General features: G+C 40.2%; 1 protein-coding gene across 1 annotated transcript in view; it reads left to right on the forward strand.

Annotated features, from left to right (window-relative positions):
* grk5l (G protein-coupled receptor kinase 5 like) overlaps positions 1-26,570 on the forward strand; it is a 120,294-nt gene that overhangs the window by 55,118 nt on the left and 38,606 nt on the right. Inside the window, exons 2-3 of the mRNA XM_061906801.1 lie at positions 12,188-12,283; positions 14,305-14,420. Coding sequence (XP_061762785.1) covers positions 12,188-12,283; positions 14,305-14,420 — 212 coding nt within the window. The remainder of the gene's footprint in view (positions 1-12,187; positions 12,284-14,304; positions 14,421-26,570) is intronic.

Raw genomic sequence — 26,570 nt, forward strand, 5'->3', positions numbered from 1 at the left:
AGCGTGAAAGCTGGAATATCAAGTGGCTTAGCGTAAGAGCTAGCGAGAAAATACATACGAAGGTTGAGAGTCGTCACTGATGCGCGTCGGCAAATTAGGATCCGAGGAAGACTGAACAGAAAAGGCTGGCTTATAAAGGAGGGTGATTAGCTGAAGCAGGTGTGCGGTACGAGTGTAGCAGGTGAACTAATGCGTAACCATAGTGATGGACAAAAACAGGAAATAAACGGGTCAGACTGAGAATGAAACAAGATGGAAAAAACAAACGTGAAGATCTGAGCAGCAGATCGCAACATAAATGTTATATTTGTATCAACATGTGATTGCAGGGACCCTGCCATTCAAAACTAGGCTGCTACATTACTAATGATTAAAGTAACTATAGCTGAAAAAAATAGTACAATAGCAATAGGAGAGATTATTCATCCCTGAACACCATGGAGTTCATGTTGGCTTAATGATGCAGTTACATTATTATATCAACTATCACAGACAGAAACTCTTCATTTAACATCATGTCCTTTTTTGCTGCTTCAACACAGCTCAATCAATACAGAAAAAGGTAAAGTGAAATAACAGACTGACAGGGCTTTGCTGTCGTAACACACGCACACACACACACACACACACACACACATGCGCTCTGAATACGCACTGCTGATTGGCTGTTACTGCTTTGTGTGCAACCAATCAGATGGTTGTGTGGGTGCGACAATGCTGTGTGCTGTGTACAGACAGAGACCATGGGGAGCAGAGCAGTTTGTCAAGACTTTAGCATAGGCAGCTACTTAATATGTTCGTGTGGAAACTCGTTCGGTACACCACCGAACTGGACCGAAACCCCCGTACCGAAGCGGTTCAATACAAATACACGTACCGTTACACCCCTACGTACAACCCTAGTAGACAACAATGCAAAATGGAATTTAAACTCCTTTGATTACCAGGAAACCACAAATTAGTCACAAGCAGATGAATCTGTTGTATGAGTTTGAATAATTAATGAATATTTGTGTCTTTGTATGAGCACAATAGTTTGTTCCACAATTGTCTCTGCGGTCCAAAGAGTAAAATAAGGAAATACTTTATTGGCTGAGAGACACATTTATTTCATCACTTCATCTGCAGAGGCCAAAAGCCAAGGTAACAACTGATCTACGGGGATCTTCTCTTTTATGAGGCCCACGTAGCTGTTAACATGTGATCATAATCCGACCCATCCCTTGGACCCTGAGCAGCAAATGAGGTTAGTTCAGCTCCAGGACCTAACGATAGCGGAACATCCACAACACATGCTGAAAGCTGAGTGTGGAAAAAAAAACAAAAAATCCCGAAAGCAAATTCAGTTTGAAAGGTCAACAGAGGATTTGTGTTTAGGGAAGAGAGTTGGAATGCAGAGGCAAACCAAGCCATTGTGTAACCGCTGAATGGCAGGGGTGAGTGACCCATGTTTACTACAATTATTTGACATGGCGTTGACCTTCCACAGGAAGTCATTTGTTTGATACAGTTTCCAAAAGGGGCCCCGCAGTAGCTTCATTTTTAGATGAGTGGCCGCAGTGGGGATTGACTGAGAGTGTTCAGTCTACAGACGTCATGTTTTCACTGGAGGAAATTAAATTATTGGACCACACAGGAACACGGTATGGCACGCAGATGTGGAACGTAGCTCTATATATTAACTGTTTTCCAACTTAGATCAGCCGCTTATAGCTGTTGGAGTCTACAGCAATGTTGATGAGGAGCAGGTGCTGGGAGTTAATGATTCTCTTAGGGGATATTTTGACTTGAGTTATTAATACATTCTAGCTTGTTGTTTGTCTGGGGACATATGACCTTGTCTCCCTGTGTGTCAACTGTGGTGGAGCTGGGCCCTCTATAAAGCATCAACACCACGCTACCAAAATGAAATTGTTTGCCTTCATTACATTACGTGTGCCAAACATTCTTCCTTAAATTTCTACCAACTCGTTCTCCTCCTCAAATAGCTTTTCCAAAATTAAACTATGTACTGAAAATCGCTCCATATTCTTTACTGCTCACTAGGGTTGTACCGTATACCGGTATTAGTATAGTACCGCGATACAAATGAACTATACCGCCTTTGAAAAGTACCGGTCTGCCACATTGTGTCATTGCTGGTTTACGAGCGGATGAGCATGTTCGGCAGCGCACAATCACAGAGTACTTACAAACAGACACAGTGTGTAGACAGAAAAGGGAGAACGGACACATTTTGGCTTAAAAACTAATGATAAAGGTGAAGTTATTGTGACGATTGGGAGGCATCGTGATGCGGGTCGTTCTCTCAATGATGCAGTCGGGCTTGAAACACAGCGTGAAGGTAAGGACCAAAGATTTATTTAATAAATAAAAACAGACTACGAAACAAAAAATTTGCTCAAGGCACAAAAGGCAAAACAAACAGAACTAGCATGGGAGCTACAAAAAAACAAATGGCTCTCAGATGAAGTGAAGTGAATTATATTTTATACAGCGCTTTTCTCTAGTGACTCAACACGCTTTACATAGTGAAACCCAATATCTGAGTTACATTTAAACCAGTGTGGGTGGCACTGGGAGCAGGTGGGTAAAGTCTCCTGCCCAAGGACACAACGGCAGTGACAAGGATGGCGGAAGCGGGGATCGAGCCTGCAACCCTCAAGTTGCTGGCACGGCCACTCTACCAACCGGGACATATCTTAGCTGACATTGCTTAACACGATAAGTAATGAATACTTCCGCTGGTAATCACAGTGTCAAAAATAACGTTCAAAATATAAAACATTCTCATGCATTTTAATCTATACATCCGTGTCAGGCTTGCCTCTGACAGTTTGACTATGTTTTAATTTTTTCCTCTGCATTTGTCTGTTTCCTCTGTGTGTGTAGTGTTTCCTGTCAGCGCTCTTATTTTGTTGGTTTCCTGTCTTTCTCCCTGAGTGCTGTGTTCCCCCTCAGCTGCGGCTGAGTGGCACCTGGCCACACCTGGTTTCAATCAGCCCACTCCTATTTAGACCTGTCTTCCCATCCAGTCACTGCTGGATTATTGTGCTGCATGTCGCACTTGTCATTGCTACCTGTCGTGTCGTATCTTGTCGTGTCATTGCAGCGTTGCGGTAAGCTATGTTTGATAGCGGTTTTTAGCTTACTGTCTTGTGTTCCCTGCTTCCAGTTTGTTTTCTAAGTACAAGTACGACTTCTGTTTTCCATGCTAAAGTTCCTTTTTGTTTTCTAGCTCCCATGCTAGCTCTCTTAGTTTGTTATCCGCCCACGTGCGTGATTTTTGTTTGTACCCTTTGTTTGGTTTTGTTCTAGTATTTTATATTAAAGGGGAACATTATCACAATTTCAAAAGGGTTAAAAACAATAAAAATCAGTTCCCAGTGGCTTGTTTTATTTTTCAAAGTTTTTTTCAAAATTTTACACCTCCCGGAATATCCCTAAAAAAAGCTTCAAAGTTCTTGATTTTCGCTATTTGCGATGCTACTGTCCATTTCCCTGTGACGTCATACAGTGCTGCCAATACAAACAACATGGCGGTTACCACAGCAAGATATAGCGACATTAGCTCGGATTCAGACTCGTATTTCAGCGGCTTAAGCGATTCAACAGATTACGCATGTATTGAAACAGATGGTCGGAGTATGGAGGCAGATAGCGAAAACAAAATTGAAGAAGAAACTCAAGCTATTGAGCGAATAGCTATTGACGCTATTCGGCCATAGCACGGGTGTACCTAATGAAGTGGCCCATAGCATGGCTGCCTTATTAGCATTGCCGGTAAAATGTGCGGACCAAACGATCAGGACTTTCGTGTCTTGTGACACTGGAGCAACTTAAATCCGTCGATTGGTAAGTGTTTGTTTCGCATTAAATGTGGGTATCTAGTTTCAAATGTACATACAGTTAGCGTAAATAGCATGTTAGCATCGATTAGCATAGCATGTTAGCATCGATTATCTGGCAGTTATGATGCGACCAAATATGTCTGATTAGCACATAAGTCAACATCAACAAAACTCACCTTTGTGATTTCGTTGACTTAATCGTTGCAAATGCATTTGCAGGTTATCCATACATCTCTGTGCCATGCCTGCCTTAGAATCGCCGGTAAAATGTGCAGACACTCTGGCACATTCAGTGGGGGTCTGGTGGCAGATTTCTTACCAGTGGTGCAACTTGAATCCCTCCCTGTTAGTGTTGTTACACCCTACGACAACACACCGACGAGGCATGATGTCTCTAAGGTTCCAAAAAATAGTCGAAAAAACGGAAAATAACAGAGCTGAGACCCGGTGTTTGTAATGTGTTGAAAATGAAAATGGCGGGTGTATTACCTCGGTGACGTCACATTCTGACGTCATCGCTACAAGACCGATAAACACAAAGGCGTTTAATTCGTCAAAATTCACCCATTTAGAGTTCGGAAATCGGTTAAAAAAATACATGGTCTTTTTTCTGCAACATCAACGTATATATTGACGCTTGCATAGGTTTGGTGATAATGTTCCCCTTTAAAACCATGTATCCTTATTCAATGCCTGCCTCCGTCTCTGCATCTTGGGGTTCGTCACAAACAAACTCTGACAATCCGGTTTCTACCGCACCTGTTCAGGAGTCGCATTAATGGTCAGAATTATTTTATTTATTGTTGGTTAGCTTCAGAATAACAATGTTATTAAAAAGAATAAGACACTTATTGTACTCTAAAAATGTTGGTCTTTCTAAAAAATGCACTCATTTAGTTGTATTCAGTCTTAAAAAGAATATTACATGGCTCTCACGGAAATACTTTTTAAAACATTTGGCTAGTATTGCTCTCTCAGCCAAGAAGGTTCCCGACCCCTGCTATAGAAGTATGGTGGCAGCACCTAGGACTGGGCCATTATACGGTTGTGATCGATTTCAGGTCACTCCCGGTGACCATAAACTCGATCAAACATTGTGAAAATGTCCGTGACAACAGCCAACCAGAGTCGACCTTTTCCCGCTCCATTTCCAGCTACAAGGTACCTCAGAGGTAAACAGAATATAGACGTGAACAGAATGACGGTCTGCGTCATTCATTGAAGGCAGTGAAATCAATGTTAGCCGTGACTTGAAGTTATTTAGGGCCCTATGATTTCCCTGTTAACAGAATCTTGGAATCGGCCAATAAAAACAGAATCTACTAGTAAATGTGGAAAGTCACGGAAAGTGACGTAATGTGACTGAAATGCTGTCATTGTGAGGAGAAGGAACATTTGTCCGGGGAAATCGTGTTAACACAAACACTTCCATGGAGCCGGGCCAGCTGGGGCACTCAAGCCAGCAGCCTTGCACCTTTCTCAGGACCAGCTGTCTGCCTGTCTACGAGACATCGACTTCAAAATGACCACCACAAACGACGTGTGTTGAAAAACTGTGAATTGAATTTAATAAAATACAGAGCCAAGTGACTTGGACGTGTCAGGTGATATGCTTTTTTTTTTTACGAGACATCGACTTCAAAATGACCCCCACAAACGACGTGTGTTGAAAAACTGTGAATTGAATTTAAAAAATACAGAGCCAAGTGACTTGGACGTGTCAGGTTATATGCTTTTTTTTTATGCAATTTGATGACTAAAACTATGCTACTATTGCTTATGATATCTAGGTGCTTGTTCTGGACATGACTACCAATGCTGAGTTGGAAACTATTTTGTGTAATAATTACCACAATTTGATAAAGATGTTTAATATGTGTGCAATAAATCAAGGGTCTTCAACATAGGGCTGGGCGATATGGTCTTATTTTAATATCTCAATATTTTTAGGCCATGTCACGATACAGGATATATATCCCGATATTTTGAATTAACAATTGATGCATATAATCACAGCAGTATGATGATTCTATGTGTCTACATTAAACATTCTTGTTCATACTGCAATAATATATGCTCATTTTAAACTTTCATGCAGAGAGGGAAATCACAACTAAGTCAATTGACCAAAACTGTATTTATTAAACAGTGGCACAAACATTCAACATTCAAAACAGAAAGTGCAAGATTGTTGGAGACATTTCAGAACAAGCTATTAGTGCACTTTTGTGCATGATGTCACTAAGATGACATATCAAAACAACACTAAATTAGAGAGCACTTTTTGTACAGAATGCCGTAACAATGTTTTAAAACAAATAAAGTGCACTTTTGTGCATGATGTCACGCAAGATATTTCAATAACTGTCAAATAATTAATCATTTAAAAAAAATAATAGAATGGAAAATGACACAATATGTTACTGCATATGTCAGCAGTTAAATTAGGAGCCTTTGTTTGCTTACTTACTACTAAAAGACAAGTTGTCTTGTATGTTCACTATTTTATTTAAGGACAAACTTGCAATAATAAACATATGTTTGATGTACCCTGAGATTGTTTGTTAAAATAAAGTCAATAATGCTATTTATTGTGGTCCCCTTTACTTACAAAAGTACCAAAAAGTATCGAAGTACATTATGGTACCGGTACCGGTACCAAAATATTGGTATCGGGACAACACTAATCCATACAGTAAAGTATATCTTGGATGAAGAGTGCTCTTGATCAGGACAACTTTCAGTAGGACAACAATCCTAAAATGTAAGACAGGACAACTCTGTGAATGTCCTCAAGTGACCCAGCCCTGTTTCCCAGACTTGAATGATGCAAACATCTCCGCAGGGATCAGAAATTGGCCGCAAACCAACATTTCCCATCCAAGCTGATTGAGCTTGAGAGATGCTGTGAAGAGTAAAGCACCCAAAGATCAGTGTGCTTAAGCTCGTGGCATCATAGTCAAAAAGACTAATTGTTGCCAAATGTGCATCAACAAAGTATTGCGCGAAGGCTGTCAACACCTACGTGATTTCTTCGTTTTTTTTACATTTTTAATGTATTTGGAAACATTGAAACAACACATTTTTCATGTTGTCATCATAGGGTATTTTGTGCAGAGTGTGGGGCAAAACCAGTGTAATTAAATATAGCTGTAACGCGTTTCCCACCAAGGCCTTCAGTAATGTACTACTTAGTAGCGACTTCAATAAATCCCTCTCAAAATACCATTATTTATGTCACCTCATGACCATGGCTTGTACAATACTATACAGGAACACACTTGCGCCCTCCTGGGCATTGAAGCAACTTAATTTATCACTAGTGTACAAAAAGGGATATTTTTTGGCGCATTTAAAAATCAATAAACCCGCACCGGACGTGGTACTGTCAAAACAAAAATAATTGTAAAAATGGGAATGTGAAAAAATATATTTGATCTCACAATACCGCTCGTAGTTTGGTTGATTTGAGTGGAAGTGGCAGGCAAACAATTATATTTGCCACCTAGTCAACATTTTACTCTGCTACTTTGTTGGTTAAAAAAGTGAATACCGCTGATTTCTCCGCTGGCCGGGTATGTCTCCGGTGCCACTTTCTGCTTTCATAAAACACAACTTGTGATTGGATACCTTGGAGTGACGAGTGAGTATCCAATCACAGTCACGTTCAACATAATGCTACCGTCAACAACTTGTGATCTGATCGACTATCGCCACCGTCTGTTAACTGAATGTCCTCCGTTCTTTAAACTGCACAGACGCCGCTAATGTTGGGTCAGAAGGCCTCTGGCAGAATTCCCACAGCACTGGCAACAAACTAGTTGAATCCTGTTTGGATATAAGATCTAACTTAAAAGAGCAACACTGGAGCCTAATATGACATGAAGAGAACATAATGAATACTGATGAATTCGTGATCATGATATACACTATATTATCAAAAGAATTTGACCACCTGCCTTGACTCACGTATGAACTTGAAGTGCCATTCCTTTCCTAACCCATAGGGTTCAATATGATGTTGGTCCACCTTTTGCAGCTATTACAGCTTCAACTCTTCGGGGGAGGCTGTCCACAAGGTTGCGGAGTGTGTTTGTAGGAATTTTCCAACATTCTTCAAAAAGTGCATTGGTGAGGTCACACACTGATGTTGGTCGAGAAGGCCTGGCTCTCATTCTCCATTCTAATTCATACCAAAGGTGTTCTATCGGCTTCAGGTTAGGACTCCGTGCAAGCCAGTCAAGTTCACCCTCGCCATCCATGTCTTTATGGACCTTTCTTTGTGCACTGGTGCACAATCATGTTGGAAGAGGAAGTGGGGCTGATTCAAACTGTTCCCACAAGTTTGGGAGCATGGAATTGTCCAAAATATTTTGGTATCCTGGAGCATACAAAGTTCCTTTCACTGGAACTAAGGGGCCAAGCCCAACTCATGAAAAACAAGCCCACACCATAATTCCTCCTCCACCAAATTTCACACTCTGCACAATGCAATCCGAAATGTACCGTTCTCCTGGCAACCTCCAAACCCAGACTCATCTATTGGATTGCCAGATGGAAAAGCGTGATTCATCACTCCAGAGAACGCGTCTCCACAGTTCTGGAGTCCAGTGGCGACATGCTTTACACCAGCTCGATTGGTACCGGGCCGCAGAAGAATTTTTAATTCATTTAAAAAATAAAAAATAAATGTTATTTTTTATTTTTTATTATTATTTTTTAAATTAAATCAACATAAAAAGACACACAAAATACACTTACGATTAGTGCACCAACCCAAAAAAACTCCCTTTTTCATTACCAAATAAAATAAATAAATAAATAAAATTCCCTGTCCCCCTCCCCCGCCGGGCCGCGGGACAAATTGTCAAGTGTTGACCGGTCCGCAGCTACAAAAAGTTTGGGGACCACTGCTTTACACCTCTGCATCCGATGCTTTGCATTGGACTTGGTGATGTATGGCTTAGATGTAGCTGCTCGGCCATGGAAACCCATTCCATGAAGCTCTCTGCGTACTGTACGTGGGCTAATTGGAAGGTCACATGAAGTTTGGAGCTCTGTAGCAACTGACTGTGCAGAAAGTCTTTGTATCTTCAGTATCCGCTGACCCAGTCAGTATACGTGGCCTACCACTTGGTGACTGAGTTGCTGTTGTTCCCAAACTCTTCACTTTTCTTATAATAAAGTCCACAGTTGACTTTGGAATATTTAGGCGGGAGGAAATTTCACGACTGGATTCGTTGCACATCCTGTGACAGTTCCACGCTGTGAATCACTGAGATAGGCCCATTGTTTCACAAATGTTTGTAGAAAATATTTCCATGCCAATGTTCTTGATTTTATACACCGGATCAAGTGAAATGGGAGAAAAAGTACATTTTTCAAAAAAACATATTGAATGGGATGTAAATGGCTGTCAATTGATCATGTCTGTGTCTAACTACATCAACACTACTCCTTGGTGGAGGCAACAAAGGAGCCACAGTTGAAATGGAACAACAGGGAAGGGAAGGATGAGGCGGTAATGTGAAGACAAAAGTGCTGAAGCTTTCCCCTCAGAGGCTCCAGCATGACGTGGTGCCGCTTACATTCCAGCCTTATTACTTAAAGATGTTTGCTTGTCATTGCGTTTCCTGTTCTCATGCCCGCAGTATCGCCTCTCGCCGTGGTCCAGACGCTTGCAGCCCTTTTCCACTGTGCTTAACAGTTTAGGGAATCATCCGTCACTTTGCGAGAGAGGACATGGATCCGCAAAACAGACTATCATGACATCGGACACAACAGCTGGAATTGATAAAAAGCAGTCATGATTATGTCTGAGGGCCTTCAGGGAACGGCAGATGTGACGTCAATAAGGTTTAGTCGAAGACTGTGTGAGACGGAATGTCATTTTGAAGTGAGAAATGGCACGATTAAGCCATGGCTTTAGTCAAATTGACAAAAAAAAAAGGTATTTTAAAGAGTAAATAGATGCATTTTAATTTTTTTTTGGGAGTTCGTGATGCTAGAGGAAGCTGATGCTGGATTATTCACGGCAGTGCAAAAGAGTCTGGCAGTCATGTGTCAACCTCTGATGGGAACTGAGAAGGTCAGGAAAGGATTTCTGCCCGTTTAGACAGACTTGATACACACGCTCTGAGAAAAATTCAGTGGAGAGACGAGAGATCTCAGAGAGGAAGTACGACGCAATCGATGAATTATATATACAAGCTGAGACTATGATATCCTTCAGCGAAGTGCCTGCAACAACTCCACCCCGCCTATCATGGACAACTCTGCTGAGAAAGACCAACTTGGTTACTTTTTCCAAAACATTTAATATATATATATATATATATATATATATATATATATATATATATATATATATATATCTTGATTGGATTATCCAGAGAATAGTGCTCGATACCGTGGTAGAGCGCAATATGTATGTGTGGGAAAAAAATCACAAGACTAATTCATCTCTACAGAACTGTTTCATGAGGGGTTCCCTCATGAAACAGTTCTGTAGAGATGAATTAGTCTTGTGATTTTTTCCCATACATACATACATACATACATACATACATATATATATATATATATATATATATATATATATATATATATATATATATATATATATATATATATATATATATATATATATATATATATATATATATATCAGAGGTTCTTAACCTTGTTGGAGGTACTGAACCCCGCCAGGTTCATATGCGCATTCACCGAACCCTTCTTTAGTGAAAAATAAAATGTTTTTTCTTAATTTAATGATGTTACTATATTAAAGAAATACTAAAAAAGATATATTTTACAAACAGAAAGTTACAGGAATGTACACATAATCCCATGTTTACATTTCATTGTGCAACATGTGAGTGTTTTCGTGGGACCTAAATGCGATATCTGAAAGGGGTACAAACTATGCACAAGCCACAACGACATCCTCGGTTCAGATTCCACATCAGGGCAAGGGAAAACTCAACCCTGTGGAATGACAATGAGAAACCTTGGATAGGACCGCAGATGTGGGTGATCCTCCCCTCAGGGCGACCAGTGCAATGGACGTCGAGTGGATCTCGTATAATATTGTGAAAATCCAGTCCATAGTGGATCTAACATAATAGTGAGAGTCCAGTCCATAGTGGGGCCAGCAGGGTACCATCCCGAGTGGAGGCAAGTCAGCAGCGCAGAGATGTCCCCAACCGATGCACAGGCGAGCGGGCCACCCCGGGTCCCGACTCTGGACAGCCAGCACTTTATCCATGCCCACCGAACCTGTGTACCCCTCTCCACGAGGGAGAAGGGGGCAGAGCAGAAAAGAAAAGAAGCGGCAGATCAACTGGTCTAAAAGAGTGGTCTATTTAAAGGCTAGAGTATACAAATGAATTTTAAGATGAGACTTAAATGCTTCTACTGAGGTAGCATGTCGAACTGTTACCGGGAAGGCATTCCATAGTACTGGAGCCCGAATAGAAAACGCTCGGCAGTGTTTTAGCTTCTTCCAAAACACTAATCTTCACCTCCATGCCGACAAATAAATTAAGTTTCTTACAAGTATCATCCCTGCAGGACGTGGAATATTTAAACATGCTTTACTACACATTGTAGCTCACCTTGATCAAAATGTAAACAAACACCAATTGTGGATCTACACCTAACATCCACTGTAATGATAACAAGTGCAGTAGCGTATCTCGTTGATACTAGTTTAGTTCCGTCTTTTTTTTTGGCATCACAACATCTTCTTTTGTTTTTTAAAATGTATATTATGATTATAAACTCAGGAAATATGTCCCTTGACACATGACGACTTTGAATATGACCAATGTATGATCCTGTGATGACTTGGTATTGGATTGATATCCAAATTTGTGGTATCATCCAAAACTAATGTAAAGTATCAAACAAGAGAAGAATAAGTGATTTTTACATTTTAACAGACGTGTAGATAGAACATGTTAAAAGAGAAAGTACGCAGATATTAACAGTAAATGAACAAGTAGAATAATAATGAATTTTCTACCACTTGTCCTTAATCATTTTGACAAAATAATAGAATAATAAATGACACAATATGTTACTGCATATGTCAGCAGTTAAATTAGGAGCTTTTGTTTACTTACTAATAATAGACAAGTTGTCTTGTTTGTTCACTATTTTATTTAAGGACAAACTTGCAATAAGAAACATATGTTTAATGTACTGTAAGATTTTTTGTTAAAATAAAGCCGATAATGCAATTTTTTTGTGGTCACCTTTATTAAGAAAAATATTGAAATAACTTTGGTATCGGGACAACACTAATATCTCATTTTCTTTTGCTTTTGACGCAGGTGGAGGAGGAAAGCGGAAAGGGAGGAGCAAAAAATGGAAGGAGATCCTTCGCTTCCCCCACATAAGTCAGTGCACTGAGCTGGGCAACAGCATAGGTATGGTGGATATGTGTGCATGTGTATCAGGGATGTGCCGATCCGTCGCTCACCAATCAGTATCTGTGAATTTTCATGAAAAAGTATGTGATCGCTTTTGCCGATTACTGGATTTTATTGCCAAAAACCAATGCCAATCCCCCTCTGGCTCACACTGTATATATTTTTAGTCCCCTGGCTGACAAGCGGCTCGCAGTTAATTAGTGTCTTCACACACAGTGAGGAGCTGCTCCTCTAAGCTAACAATAATCACTTCCATTACAGCAAATAAACTGAAATTCTTATTATCCTAAGTATCATTATCAGGTATTTATTACCATCAAAAGACGAAGCTGGGCATTTTACATATGGAGGAAGAAAATAAGGAACTAGCCTGAGGCCCCTTCTGTAACGTCTGGTAGGCATTGCGATGCCGGGTTCGTTCCTCCAGGGATGCGTCGGCAAGAACACAGGAAAAGGTAAGAAATAAAGGATTTATTAAAGTAGTAAAATAGGCTAGAACAAACACAATGGTGCTAATAGAAAAAGGTAAACAAATGGCGCTAGCATGGAGGCTAGGAATAATAAACGGGAAAACACTAAATTTGGCACGTATCTCGTTGATACTACTTTGGCTCCGTCTATATTTTTTGGCATCACAACATCTTCTTTTGTTTTTTAAAATGTATATTATGTTTATAAACTCAGGAAATATGTCCCTTGACTCATGAGGACTTTAAATATGACCAATGTATGATCCTGTGACGACTTGGTATTATTGGATTGATACCCAAATTTGTGGTATCATCCAAAACTAATGTAAAGTATCAAACAAGAGAAGAATAAGTGACTATTAAATTTTAACAGACGTGTAGATAGAACACGTGAAGAGAGAAAGTAAGCAGATATTAACAGTAAATGAACAAGAAATAAAGGATTTATTAAAGTAGTAAAACAGGCTAGAACAAAAACAATGGTGCTAATAGAAAAAGGTAAACAAATGGCGCTAGCATGGAGGCTAGGAATAATAAACGGGAAAACACTAAACTTGGCACGTATCTCGTAGATACTACTTTGGTTCCGTCTATATTTTTTGGCATCACAACATCTTCTTTTGTTTTTTAAAATGGTGCTAATAGAAAAAGGTAAACAAATGGCGCTAGCATGGAGGCTAGGAATAATAAACGGGAAAACACTAAACTTGGCACGTATCTCGTATCTCGTTGATACTTCTTTGGTTCCGTCTATATTTTTTGGCATCACAACATCTTCTTTTGTTTTTTAAAATGGTGCTAATAGAAAAAGGTAAACGAATGGCGCTAGCATGGAGGCTAGGAATATTAAACGGGAAAACACTAAACTTGGCACGTATCTCGTATCTCGTTGATACTACTTTGGTTCCGTCTATATTTTTTGGCATCACAACAGAGAAGGCACACAAAAGAGAAAACAAAACATTTAGCATGAGAGCTAAGAATAGGCAATAAACGTAGCATGAAAGCTAGCGAGTAATAATGAACAATAGCAGTCGTCACTTGTTGCATATTAGCAAATTAGGAACCCAGAATGAAGAACGAAAAGGGGCGAGCCTAAATAAGGGAGGTGATTACAAGAAACAGGTGTGCGTGGATAACAAGGGGCAGGTGAACTAATGAGCTACCATGGTGACAGACTAAACAGGAAATAAGGACGTCAAACAACAGAGTGATACCAAAAAGGAACAATAAACAAGAACATGTAAAGATCCGAACAGCGGATCTCAACACCTTCTACACTAAGCCGGTAAATCCCACCTAACTTTATCCTTCTCCACACACACACAATGGTCGTTTAACACCCACCAATAGAACACACCATAAATACATTTAAAAATGTACTGTTGATACACGTGATTGGTATCGGTTTTGGTATCGGCTGAACTCAGTCATAGGAATCCGCAGCAGGAAAACCTGATCGGCGTATCCCTAATGTGTACGCTTCCTGAAGTGTGACCAAACTTTGTTTATCTGCAAATTAATGTATTGTTTTTTTGTTTTTTTTAGTAGAGAAAGACTATGTCAGCATATGTGAGAAGCAACCTATCGGAAGGCAGCTCTTCCGACTTTACTGTGAGACAAGGCCGAAACTGCAACGCTGCATCCAGCTCCTGGACGCAATGGTACACACACACACACACACACGCACACACTTATTTGTTACCTTTTTGTGACCTCTGAAAAATGAATACCTCTTTCTAGAAAAATTAAGATTTGTATGTACAACATTAATAATATATACATACTTTGCAAATATAAAAAAGCTTGTTGTGGAAAATGAGTTGGAATTTCACAAGAAAAACTCAGAATTTTAGCAGTATTACAATAAAAGTGGGAATTTTATTCAACGCAGGTCAAAATTTTACAAGAACAACTGAACATTTGTGCGATTTTATGATAAAAGTTGGAATTTTCTTCGATAACAGTCGCAGTTTTACAAGAAAATTTTACTCGAAAAAAGTCACAGATTTATATGAAAACTTTAAAATGTTATAAATAAATGATAAATGGGTTGTACTTGTGTAGTGCTTTTCTACCTTCAAAGTACTCAAAGCGCTTCGACATTACTTCCACATTTACCCATTCACACACACATTCACACACTGATGGAGGGAGCTGCCATGCAAGGCGCCAACCAGCACCCATCAGGAGCAAGGGTGAAGTGTCTTGCTCAGGACACAACGGACGTGACGAGGTTGGTACTAGGTGGGATTTGAACCAGGGACCCTCGGGTTGCGCACGGCCACTCTGCCACTGCGCCACGCCGTCCCAAAATGTTGGCAATAGTATATTTATAATCGGGATTTTACTTGGCAGAACTATGACAAAGGTCATAATTTTACTTATAAAATCACTGTTTTACAAGAACAACACAAAAAGTGGCAATATTGTGATAAAATTCAGAATTTTATTTGACAAATGTCACCTTTTTTCATTAAAAAGTAATAATTTTACATAAAAAAAGTAATAATCTCACGAGAAAATATTGCAATATTACAGAAACAGAAAGAATATGAGAAATTGTTCCCAATATAATAAGAAAAAAGTCGACACATTGTAAGAAAAACACGACTTTTAGTTAATTTATTTTGGGGGGGAATTTTTGGTTTGTAATTGGTTTTGAATCTTCATTATTTAATCCAAATTATTACATTATGTCTCCATTTACATATTTATTTTCAGTTTTTTATACTTTTTGGCCAAAGGGGGCGAATTTCAATTTCTTGCACACACTTGTTATTTCATATGATGACCAGAGGGGGAGCACTTTTAAAACCGACACACAGTCAATTTGAACAATCCCTCCTTTTTGGGACCACCCTCATTTTGATAGATTTCACCACCAGGGGTGCAAATGAGACATTCTCTCTTTGATGCAATGGTTTTCCGTATTGGGACCATGACTTTGGTCCTAACTTGTTCACCGGTCCTCATATGGAAGGTACTTTTCCTTGTTGATGTCTCAAGAAGGGTAGAAATACCAGAACACACACACACACACACACACACACGGACAATAACTGTAATATGTGTAAAATGTGTCCCTCCCCTTCACCCGTGTAATAATTACCACAATTTGATAAAAATGTTTAATATGTGTACAATAAATCAGGGGCTTTCAACATATTCAAGACCAAAGACCCCCGAAGTGATTGAGAAAGAGAGCGGGGACCCCCTACAGTACTTACATATCTTGTATGAAATAGTTTTTTAAATTAAACTGACACTAAAGGTGCATTAGTACCTCAACTTACAATCATATTTTTTCTGTGACTGAGTATATCTCAATTCGACATCACGTATTAGAATAAATTTAAATAATTTTAGTTGGTGCTCGGCCCCCCAAAACGTCACCATTTTAAAAAGTAACAAGCCTTTTAAAAAGGAAACACAAACTTTACAGTATGAAATATATAAAAAACAATGCAATATAATGTACTAACAACTAATATAGTTTCATAAAGTTATGGTATAACAATGTACATTTACTTCCAGAAGTCAAACACACGGGCTTTACAGTGGAAGAGGGGTTAGTGCGTCTGCCTCACAATACGAAGGTCCTGAGTAGTCAGGGTTCAATCCCGGGCTCGGGATCTTTCTGCGTGGAGCTTGGTAATATGTGGGAAGAAAATAACAAAGACCTAAAAATCCAATGTTGAAAGACATTTCCAAACCAAAAACACAAGCAGCATTCTCAGAAAAATACCCACCTGGAGTTGACTGAAGAAGGGTAGTTTCGGAACTGCCGTGGAAAGGTGATCAAAACAAAAATATATGGTAAATCATTCTCTGTCCAGTGTTTAATTTCATTAATTCTATAGCATAAGTGTAATGAGGGCAGCACGGTGGCCCAGGGGTTAGTGCATGTTCCTCCCAATACGAAGGTCCTGAGTAGTCCTGGGGTCAATCCCAGGCTCGGGATCTTCCTGTGTGGAGTTTGCATGTTCGCCCTGTGAATGCGTGGGTTCCCTCCGGGTACTCCGGCTTCCTCCAAACACATGCACCTGGGGATAGGTTGATTGGCAACACTAAATTGGTCCTAGTGTGTGAATGTTGTCTGTCTATCTGTATTGGCACTGCGATGAGGTGGCGACTTGTCCAGGGTGTAACCCGCCTTCCGCCCGATTATAGCTGAGATAGGCACCAGCACCCCCCACGGCACCAAAAGGGGATAAGCGGTAGAAAATGGATGGATGGATTGATGGAAGTCAAACACACCATCAACAGCTTCTCTATATTTTCATTGATAAATGTTCGCCAATGAGATGTTGCTCTAACATCCTTGGCTGGCGTTATTGACACTTGCTTTTTCAGTATGTTTCACTCCAACTACTCCACCAAGTCAATTACATGCTCTGTCATGTTTTTGATGATCGCTTTATTTAATTCAATACATTTCCACACCGTCCTTCACACTCACTTTCCTCCTTCCCATGCTTGCAAAAACAAGTATAAGCTAATGCTAGCAAGTAAGACCAAATGTTTTGGTTGGATCTTACTGGGATCGATTGCTAGGCTAACTAATGGTGCACAGTGGGTTCAATGTTTTAATCATATTTATGATTAGCAATCCATTTTTTGGTTTATTTTAACTCAATTTCTGGGATTTCAAAACTATTAACCATTTTTGGATTGTTTTTTTAATGTGTAACTCATTTTTGGGTAAAAGGTTTTTTTTTAATTAAAAAGGCACTTTTTTCTTGAAGGGAATTTTATCAAGGATTAATCTCATTAACATTATTTGCAATCACACATCTTATGTACATGAAAATATTTGAGCATGCTGTATAGAACTATTAATGTCATGATCTGTCACATTTTTTTTAGTTATTGACTCCCTCAATTCCTGTTTTGAGCAGCCCTAGGTTTAGTTGCCATGACTCCAGATTGTTTTCACCTGCCGCTGATTAGTGTTCGGGACGCTCACCTGCCCCTGGGCACTAATCAGAGAGTTTATTCCCTGCTTTTCGCCACACTCAGTCTGGCTTTCTTATTTGCTTCTTCGGAACAGTTACGACGGCTACTAATTTGATTCCTGACCTAAGTTTTGCCTTTTTGTTTGCCCGTTCACATGCTCAGCCTTTCTTGTTTGCTGATCCGTTAGCTTCCCGTGCTATCGACATGCCGTTGCTCTTTTGTTTGTATCCCGCATGAATTAGGGACAATAAATAATTTTCTTACCTGCACCTTGGCTCCGGAGTCTCGTCTGCATCCTGGGAGAACGATCCACGCTGTAAAATGCGACCATGACTATGACCATACACGGCAATTCTTGTAAAAAAAAAAAAAATCATTCCTATCTTGCTTTTGAGTATATTTTAATGGAATAACAATGATTTTGATCTGTAGTTGGGAAGAAATAGGACAAACCAGCTGTAAAATGTATAATTTTTAGCCAACTATTGGGTCAAGGAGTGCTAAATAATCCAACATTGGAGTGAGCATAACTCAGCATTTGTGTGAAATAAATTCAACTCAATAGTTGGGTTATGAATCAACCAACACTGAGTTAGCAGAACTCAACTTTTGGGTTGAATTATTGAACCCAATAGTTTGGTTGGGAGTAACCCAACATTAAGTTATCACAACCCAACTTTTGCGTTGAAAAAATTTACCCAAAATGTTGAGTCAAAATAACTCAAATAAGGGGTTCGTCCTTTTCTGAACCAAAATTGAAATTGGGTTATTTTTTAACCCAACATTTTTTTAGTGTGTCGGGATTAGAGATGCGCGGATAGGCAATTATATCATCCGCAACCGCATCACCAAAGTCGTCATCCACCCGCCGTCCACCAGAACCAACATTTTATTAGAACCGTAACCGCCCGCCGCCCGCCACCCGCCCGTTGAAATACATCAGATGTCGGCCACCTTTACCACTCAAAGAGCTATTTAAACCCGTTTCACAGAGCAAAGAAGACAATGGGAGCCGCTAACGCCCTCGCGAATATCCAATGGTGTACATCCTGATGACAAGAATTAGGGCGTGCTGTGAAGCCATTGTCTTTGATACCTTCAAAAACATGTACACACCGATTGTTAGTCCAGCAACATGTTGTATGCAGCTTCCGCAATCACACGTACAAGATTGAAAGGCATACTGGGTGATACAGAGTACACTGATGGTTGTGATATAAACAATTTTAACACTCTTACTAATATGCGCCACGCTGTCAAGCCACACCAAACAAGAATGACAAACACATTTCGGGAGAAAATCCTCACAGTAACACAACATAAACGCAACACAACAAATACCCAGAATCCTTTGCATCCGTGATACTACCTGAATATATTTTACACCTCCGCGCCCCAAACCCCGCCCACCTTACCGACACAAGGGGGGAAGAGTCCTCATGCAAAGGATTCTGGGTATTTGTTGTTTTGCGTTTGTGTTGTGTTACTGGGAGGATGTTCTCCCGAAATGTGTTTGTCATTCTTGTTTGGTGTGGCTTCACAGCGTGGCGCATATTACTAAGAGTGTTAAAATTGTTTATATCACAACCATTAGTGTACTCTGTGCCACCCAGTATGCCTTGCAGTCGTGTGCGTGTGACTGCGGAAGCCACACACAACATGATGCTGGATTGACAAGCAGATCGCACATGCTGTAAAAGGCGACAAAGCCAATGGCTTCACAGCACGCCCTAATACTTATTAACTTGGTGACTGCCGGCAGTCATGCTAGAGAATGTTTGCGTCTCCTATTGTCTTATTCGCTTTGTGACAGGGGTCTTAAATGGCTCTTTGAACGGTAAAGGATACCGATCCCTGAACCATGTACATCAAATATTTCCGAATGGTTCAACCACCACCCGCCCAAATCTAATTAAAATCTATTTTTTCATCATGTCACCCGCTCGACCCGCGGTTTATCCGCGGACTCCGCGGATGAGACCGCAAACCGCGCATCTCTAATGGGGATGCTTTTAACTCAAGTTTTTGCTTTCAACTTAAAGCATAACAATTACCATATTTTTCGGACTATAAGTTGCAGTTTTTTTCATAGTTTGGCCAGGGGTGCGACTTACACTCAGGAGCGACTTATGTGTGAAATTATCAACACATTACCGTAAAATATCAAATAATATTATTTAGCTCATTCACGTAAGAGACTAGACGTATAAGATTTCATCAGATTTAGCGATTAGGAGTGGCAGATTGTTTGGTAAACATATAGCATGTTCTATATGTTATAGTTATTTGAATGACTCTTACCATAATAAGTTACGTTAACATACCAGGCACCTTCTCAGTTGGTTATTTATGCGTCATATAACGTACACTTATTCCGCCTGTTGTTCACTATTCTTTATTTATTTTAAATTGCCTTTCAAATGTCTATTCTTCGTGTTGGGTTTTATCAAAAATACTTCCCCAAAAATGCGACTTATACTCCAGTGCGACTTATATATATATTTTCCTTCTTTTATGCATTTTCGGCAGGTGCGACTTATACTGCGGAGCGACTTATACTCCGAAAAATACGGTAACCGAGAGACAGCTTTTATATCAAAACAATCTTGAAAAGGGGCAGTCTTAAGTTGAGGTACCACTTCACCTTGTTAACCAGATGTTTCTGAGGTGCAGAGTAAGCTTATCTCTCTTCCGCTTGTGTGTTTTTGTCGCGAAACGATCCCCGCTAGCTGAGGATGGTCTCTCGGCCAGTCACGGGGAACTTGAAAGAGCCTCATGATTTGGCACAGCAGTAGCGATAGGGGCAGGTCCTCCTTGTTGGAGGGACATGAGTATAAACCGGTGTCCTGCTTGACAGAGCTCCTGTTTGTTGCTCAGTGTGTCATGTGCATTGCTGAATGAAAGCTGTCTATTTATCTCTCCACTACAGCAGTGTTTTTCAACCACTGTGCCACACTAGTATGCCGTGAGACGCAGTCTGGTGTGCCGTGGGAGATTATGTCGTTCCACCTATTTAGGTTAAAAATATTTTTTACCAACCAGTAATTATGTGCCGTTGTTGTGTGTCGCTGCTGTCTAGAGCTCGGCAGCGTAACTGTGTTATACTCTTCCATATCAGTAGGTGGCTGCCAGTAGTTAATTGCTTTGTAGATGTCAGGAGCACGTTGTTCGTAATTAAAGCTTAAACCGAAAATACACACTAGGTGATTGCCCCTAAGAAAAGGCATTGAAGCTTAGGGAAGGCTATGCAGAAGGAAACTAAAACCTAACTTGTTACAAAGTAAACAAAAACAGAATGCTGGACGACAGCAAAGACTTACTGTGGAGCAAAGATGGCGACCACAAAGTACATCCGAACATGACATGACAATCAACAATGCCACCACTAGAGTTGCAAAGGGGTGGAAAGTGGGACGGCGTGGCGCAGCGGGGTAGTGGCCGTGCGCAACCCGAGGGTCACTGGTTCAAATCCCACCTAGAACCAACCTCGTCACGTCCGTTGTGTCCTGAGCAAGACACTTCACCCTTGCTCCTGATGGGTGCTGGTTGGCGCCTTGCATGGCAGCTCCCTCCATCAGTGTGTGAATGTGTGTGTGAATGGGTAAATGTGGAAGTAGTGTCAAAGCGCTTTGAGTACCTTGAAGGTAGAAAAGCGCTATACAAGTACAACCCATTTATTTATGAAAGTGTCCGGTAAATTTGCGGTAAATTTACGGAGCCTTTCCGGACATTTTCCACGGTAAGTTAAGCTCAGGAAGTTTGAAAATTTTGACAATTTTTTGGATTATTCAAAGTTGGACACCGTCCATTTTTTGTCCATCTTTTTCCATTTTCAATCCTTTTTTAAAAAATGCTCCAGGAAGCCACTAGGGTGGCACTAAAGAGCCGCGGGCTGCTGACCCCCGCGCTAGACAGCAAGCGCACTAGTGTTTTTAGAAATTTGCTAAAAAAAAGTTTGTCTCCCAAGATTTCAACTGAGCCATTATGGTGTCATTCCCAGGCCGGATTTGGCCCCTCGGCCCCCAGTGAAGACCTCTGCGGTAAAAAAATAAAGTCACACCCAGCAGCTGCATAGCTCAAGAGTAACAACAAGGGGGACAAAATGCGATGCGACACTTGGGGGGTTTTATTGGCATTCCTAGCTATTTCTTTTGGTGACTTTGCACCGACTTCCTGGAGTCTTGTCATCCTCCAAAGGTTGCCTAGCAACCAACAGCAACTGCGTATCACATAACCGCCCCCTTATACCAAAGCTTTAGACTTGCTTGTCTATGTTGTTGTTTTTCAAATCCTTAACTAATACAAAAATCACCTGTGTGTTGTTAACGCCACGACACGATATCTCCGTGTGTTTTCCTCGAGATGGAATACCTCCCGCATGACACGTTTAAGTCTTTATCTATGCCCAGAATATCTTTGCGGCCATGTGACCACACAGAAAGGGCAGCATTGTTTCCCACAGCACACCATCCATTTCTAACATACACTCTGCAAATACACACATATATCCCTCCCCTCCTCTTCCCTCCCCTCCGTCCGCCTTGGAAGTGCGACCCTTCGCTCGGGGGAAGCCACCATAAATGCAGTCGTACCATGTTGGAGATCATTCTGCACAGGCCACTAGCGACTGACAATAAAGAGGGAGCGGGGTGTTTACAACCATGCAGGTGTTTGGCCCTGAGTGAATAAACAACAGGGTGGTTAGGAGTTTTTACTGTAAATAAACATGTTTAGTAAATCTAACACATACTTGCCAACCCTCCCGGATTTTCCGGGAGACTCACAAAATGCAGCGCCTCTCCCGAAAACCTCCCGGGACAAATTTTCTCACGAAAATCTCCCGAAATTCAGGCGGAGCTGGAGGCCACGCCCCCTCCAGCTCCATGCAGACCCGCTTTCCCACAATATAAGCAATGACGTTATAAGTGTAGAATGATTGAGGGCGAGTTCTTGGTTTCTTATGTGGGTTTATTGTTAGGCAGTCTCATTAACGTCCTCCCAGCGCGGCAACAACACACAACAACAGCAGCCACATTTTCGTCAACCGTAAAGCAGTCCGTCTGCCGTAAACAGCAATGTTGTGACACTCTTAAACAGGACAATACTGCCATCTACTGTGCATGCATATGTGACAATAACATCTACGGCTTTTGGAGCAGTGGTTCTCCACCTTTTTTCAGAGATGTACCCCCTGTGAACATTTTTTCAATTCAAGTACCCCCTAATCAGAGCAAAGCATTTTTTTGTGGTGGTGGGGTGGGGGGGGGGGGCGGGGGGGGGGGGGGGGGGGGGATAAAAAAGTAAAATACAGCACTATGTCAGCAGTTTCTGATTTATTAAATTAGATAACAGTGCAAAATATTGCTCATTTGTAGTGGTCTTTCTTGAACTATTTGGAAAAAAAGATATACAAATAACTAAAAACTTGTTGAAAAATAAACAAGTGATTCAATTATAAATAAAGATTTCTACACATACTGCGATGAGGTAGCGATTTGTCCAGGGTGTACGATGCCTTCCGTTCGATTGTAGCTGAGACAGGCACCAGCAACCCCAAAGGGAATAGGCGATAAACAATGGATGGATGGATAGCTGTAAATATACTCCTCCCCTCTTAACCACGCACCCCACCCTACCACCCCCCACCTCCTGGAATCGGAGGTCTCAAGGTTGGCAAGTATGATCTAACATGAGTGAGAAATGTTGGTTAAGAACATTGGGGACCAAGCTTGTGATTTATAAACACTATATTGCCAAAAGTATTTGACCACTTGTGTAAAAAAAAAAAAAATCCGGAGGCACATCACCAGTTGAAAACGTAAAAAAAACAAAACTCCACCAGGTTGTCGTGCTTTATTTTGAGTGTGTTGTTATTTTCCGGTGTGTAGTGTTTTTAAGTCCTGTTTTGCGCTGTTATTTTGGTGGATTTTCCTGTTTTGTTGGTGTTTTCCTTCCTTTGAGTCCTATTGCCTGACTTGCTCTCTATTGGCAAACAAAACTATTTCAGTCGTGCGGACGCTTTCCTTCTTTGTGGGGACATTGTTGATTGTCATGTCATGTACGGATGTACTTTGTGAATGCCGTCTCTGCTCCACACGCTGTAAGTCTTTGCGGTTGTCCAGCATTCTGTTTTTGTTTACTTTGTAGCCAGTTCGGTTTCACTTTCCTATGCTTCATTGCCTTTTCCTTTCCCTCTTGTTCATTTTTGGTTTAAGTGTTACATACTGAATCTTCGACGCGTTCCGACTTCTACAAAAAAGCTACCTGCTGCCACCTACTGATATGGAGTTTTAAATGGTTACCCCGCCAAGCTCTACACAGCCCAGTCACTAGACAATGGCACATTATTTGCAGATTATAATTATTGATATGCAAATAATATTTTTTGCACCAATTAGGGCAGGGGTGTCAAACTCAAATACAGAGTGGGCCAAAATTTAAAACTGAACAAAGCCGCGGGCCAAGCTTGAACAAATTAACCTTTTAATAGGGACTCAAACAAGTTTTGCATTGAATATTAAACAAGCAAGGCTTATGTAGCTTTATAGTCACATACAAAATCTAGTTTCAATTTATAGTAATGAGTAAGAAATATCAATGGCATATCAAATAAAATGTAAATAAAAATTGGGGGAGCGGGGTTTGGTGGTAGCGGGGGTGTATATTGTAGCGTCCCGGAAGAGTCAGTGCTGCAAGGGGTTCTGGGTATTTCTTCTGTTGAGTTTATGTTGTGCTACGGTGCTGATGTTCTCCCAAAATGTGTTTGTCATTCTTGTTTGGTGTGGCTTCACAGTGTGGCGCATATTTGTAAAAGTGTCAAAGTTGTTTATACGGCCACCCTCAGTGTGACCCCTATGGCTGTTGACCAATTATGCCTTGCATTCACTTGTGTGTGTTAAAGCAGCATATATTATGTGACTGGACCGGCAGGAAAAAGTAGACGTGAAGACAGGCTGTAGAGGACGCTAAAGGCAGTGCCTTCAAGGCACGCCCCCAATATTGTTGTCCGGGTGGAAATCGGAAGAAATTCTGAAGATTTTCGGGAGGGGCACTGAACTTTGGGAGTCTCCCGGGAAAATTGTGAGGGTTGGCAAGTATGAGTATCAGCGGTGAATGCAGTGTTACAGAGGCATCGCCGCTGTATAATACCGGCTGGCCAACTCTAATCTTAATTTGATATTACCTCAAGGGCCAAATGAAATTACACAGAGTTTGACACCCATGAATTAGGAGAAGGTGCATCATTTCCTACAGCACACAAGACAATATCTCACGGCACAGTGGTTGAAAAACACTGATGTGGATTACCATAGTAACTAGTTTATCATGCAAAAGTGCAGATTCCAACCATTTAAATATTTTGTATAGTTCAAGACTTTTGGTCATTCGAAAACATCCCTGCACATCATAATGGCAGCTACAGTTTCCATCTTAAAGATCTAAAAAAAATTATTTGGGAATGTCCAGCGGGCCAGATTGAAAATCTTAATGGCTTGGGCCTTAATTTGCCCAGATCTGCTCTTTATGGTGCATGAAAGCTGCAAACAGAGGCAGGGAATGAGACCGTTTTTTTTCAGTTTGTGGGGCCGAGGAAGGAATGTGCTCAGGGGGTTCCACAAGAAAGGCCGCATGCATTTTGTGCATGCGTGCTGGATACCCCACCCCTGCTTCCTAAAGGGTAAAGGGGCGTATTTTCCATTTGGCCGATCCCCTACAATGTAAATGATTTCACTGTGGAGTGAAGTTGAGGTCAGGGTGAGGAATGATCCGGACAAAAAGGATTGAGGTTATATGTCTAAGGCAGGGGTGTCCGAACTTTTTCCACTGAGGTACGCACACGGAAAAATCAAAGCAAGCAGGGGTCATGTTGACATTTTTTATTAAAAAAAAAAAAATACATGTATAAAAAAATATATACATTTAGGTCTCCACTCAGGCCTGATCCCGGGGACCCCAAAGGATTTTGGTCATAAAATATTTTAAATGTGTCATTATTTTTGTATTATTATTATTCAAGGTTTACATCTCTAGATCAACATTAGGTCTACCTGTCAATATAAAGTTATTAAAGATTTAGGTTGTATGCCCTTTTTGTCAAAGAAAATCAATTATTTTATGGAAAATACACAAATTACGCAATATTTTCCCCCAATAAAAAACTTAAGTGGAATATTTGAGATTATAAAATAATTGGAGCTTTAAAAATGTCAATAACTCATAACAATAACAACATTGATTTTAATTCATTATTATTTTTGAAGCAATGACACTTTTAATAAAAAGTCCCACTAAAATTATTCGTGTTAAAATTATAAGTTTTAAAAAATAAATTACATCTATTTTTTTGTATTATTATTATTCAAGGTTTAAATCTCTAGATCACCATTAGGTCTACCTGTCAATATAAAGTCATTAAAGATTTAGGTTGTTTGTCCTTTTTGTCAAAGAAAATCTTGTTTTTTATGGAAAATACACAAAATATGCAATATTTTCACCCAATAAAAAACTTAGGTGGAATATTTGAGATTATATAACAATTGGAGCCTTAAAAATTTCAATAACTCATTACAACATTGGTTTTAGTTCATTATTATTTTTGGAGCAATGACGTTTTAAAAAAAAGTCCCACTAAAATGATTCATGTTAAAATTATAAGTTTTAAAATTTAAATGATATGTATTTTTTGTATTATTATTATTTAAAGTTTAAATCGCTAGATCAACATTAGGTCTACCTGTCACTATAAAGTTATTAAAGATTTAGGTTGTATTCCCTTTTTGTCAAAGAAAATCAAGTTCTTTTATGGAAAATACACAAAATATGCAATATTTTCACTCAATAAAAAACCTAGGTGG

The sequence above is a fragment of the Nerophis ophidion genome, linkage group LG07, assembly GCF_033978795.1.
Source record: "Nerophis ophidion isolate RoL-2023_Sa linkage group LG07, RoL_Noph_v1.0, whole genome shotgun sequence".
Lineage (NCBI taxonomy): Eukaryota > Metazoa > Chordata > Actinopteri > Syngnathiformes > Syngnathidae > Nerophis > Nerophis ophidion.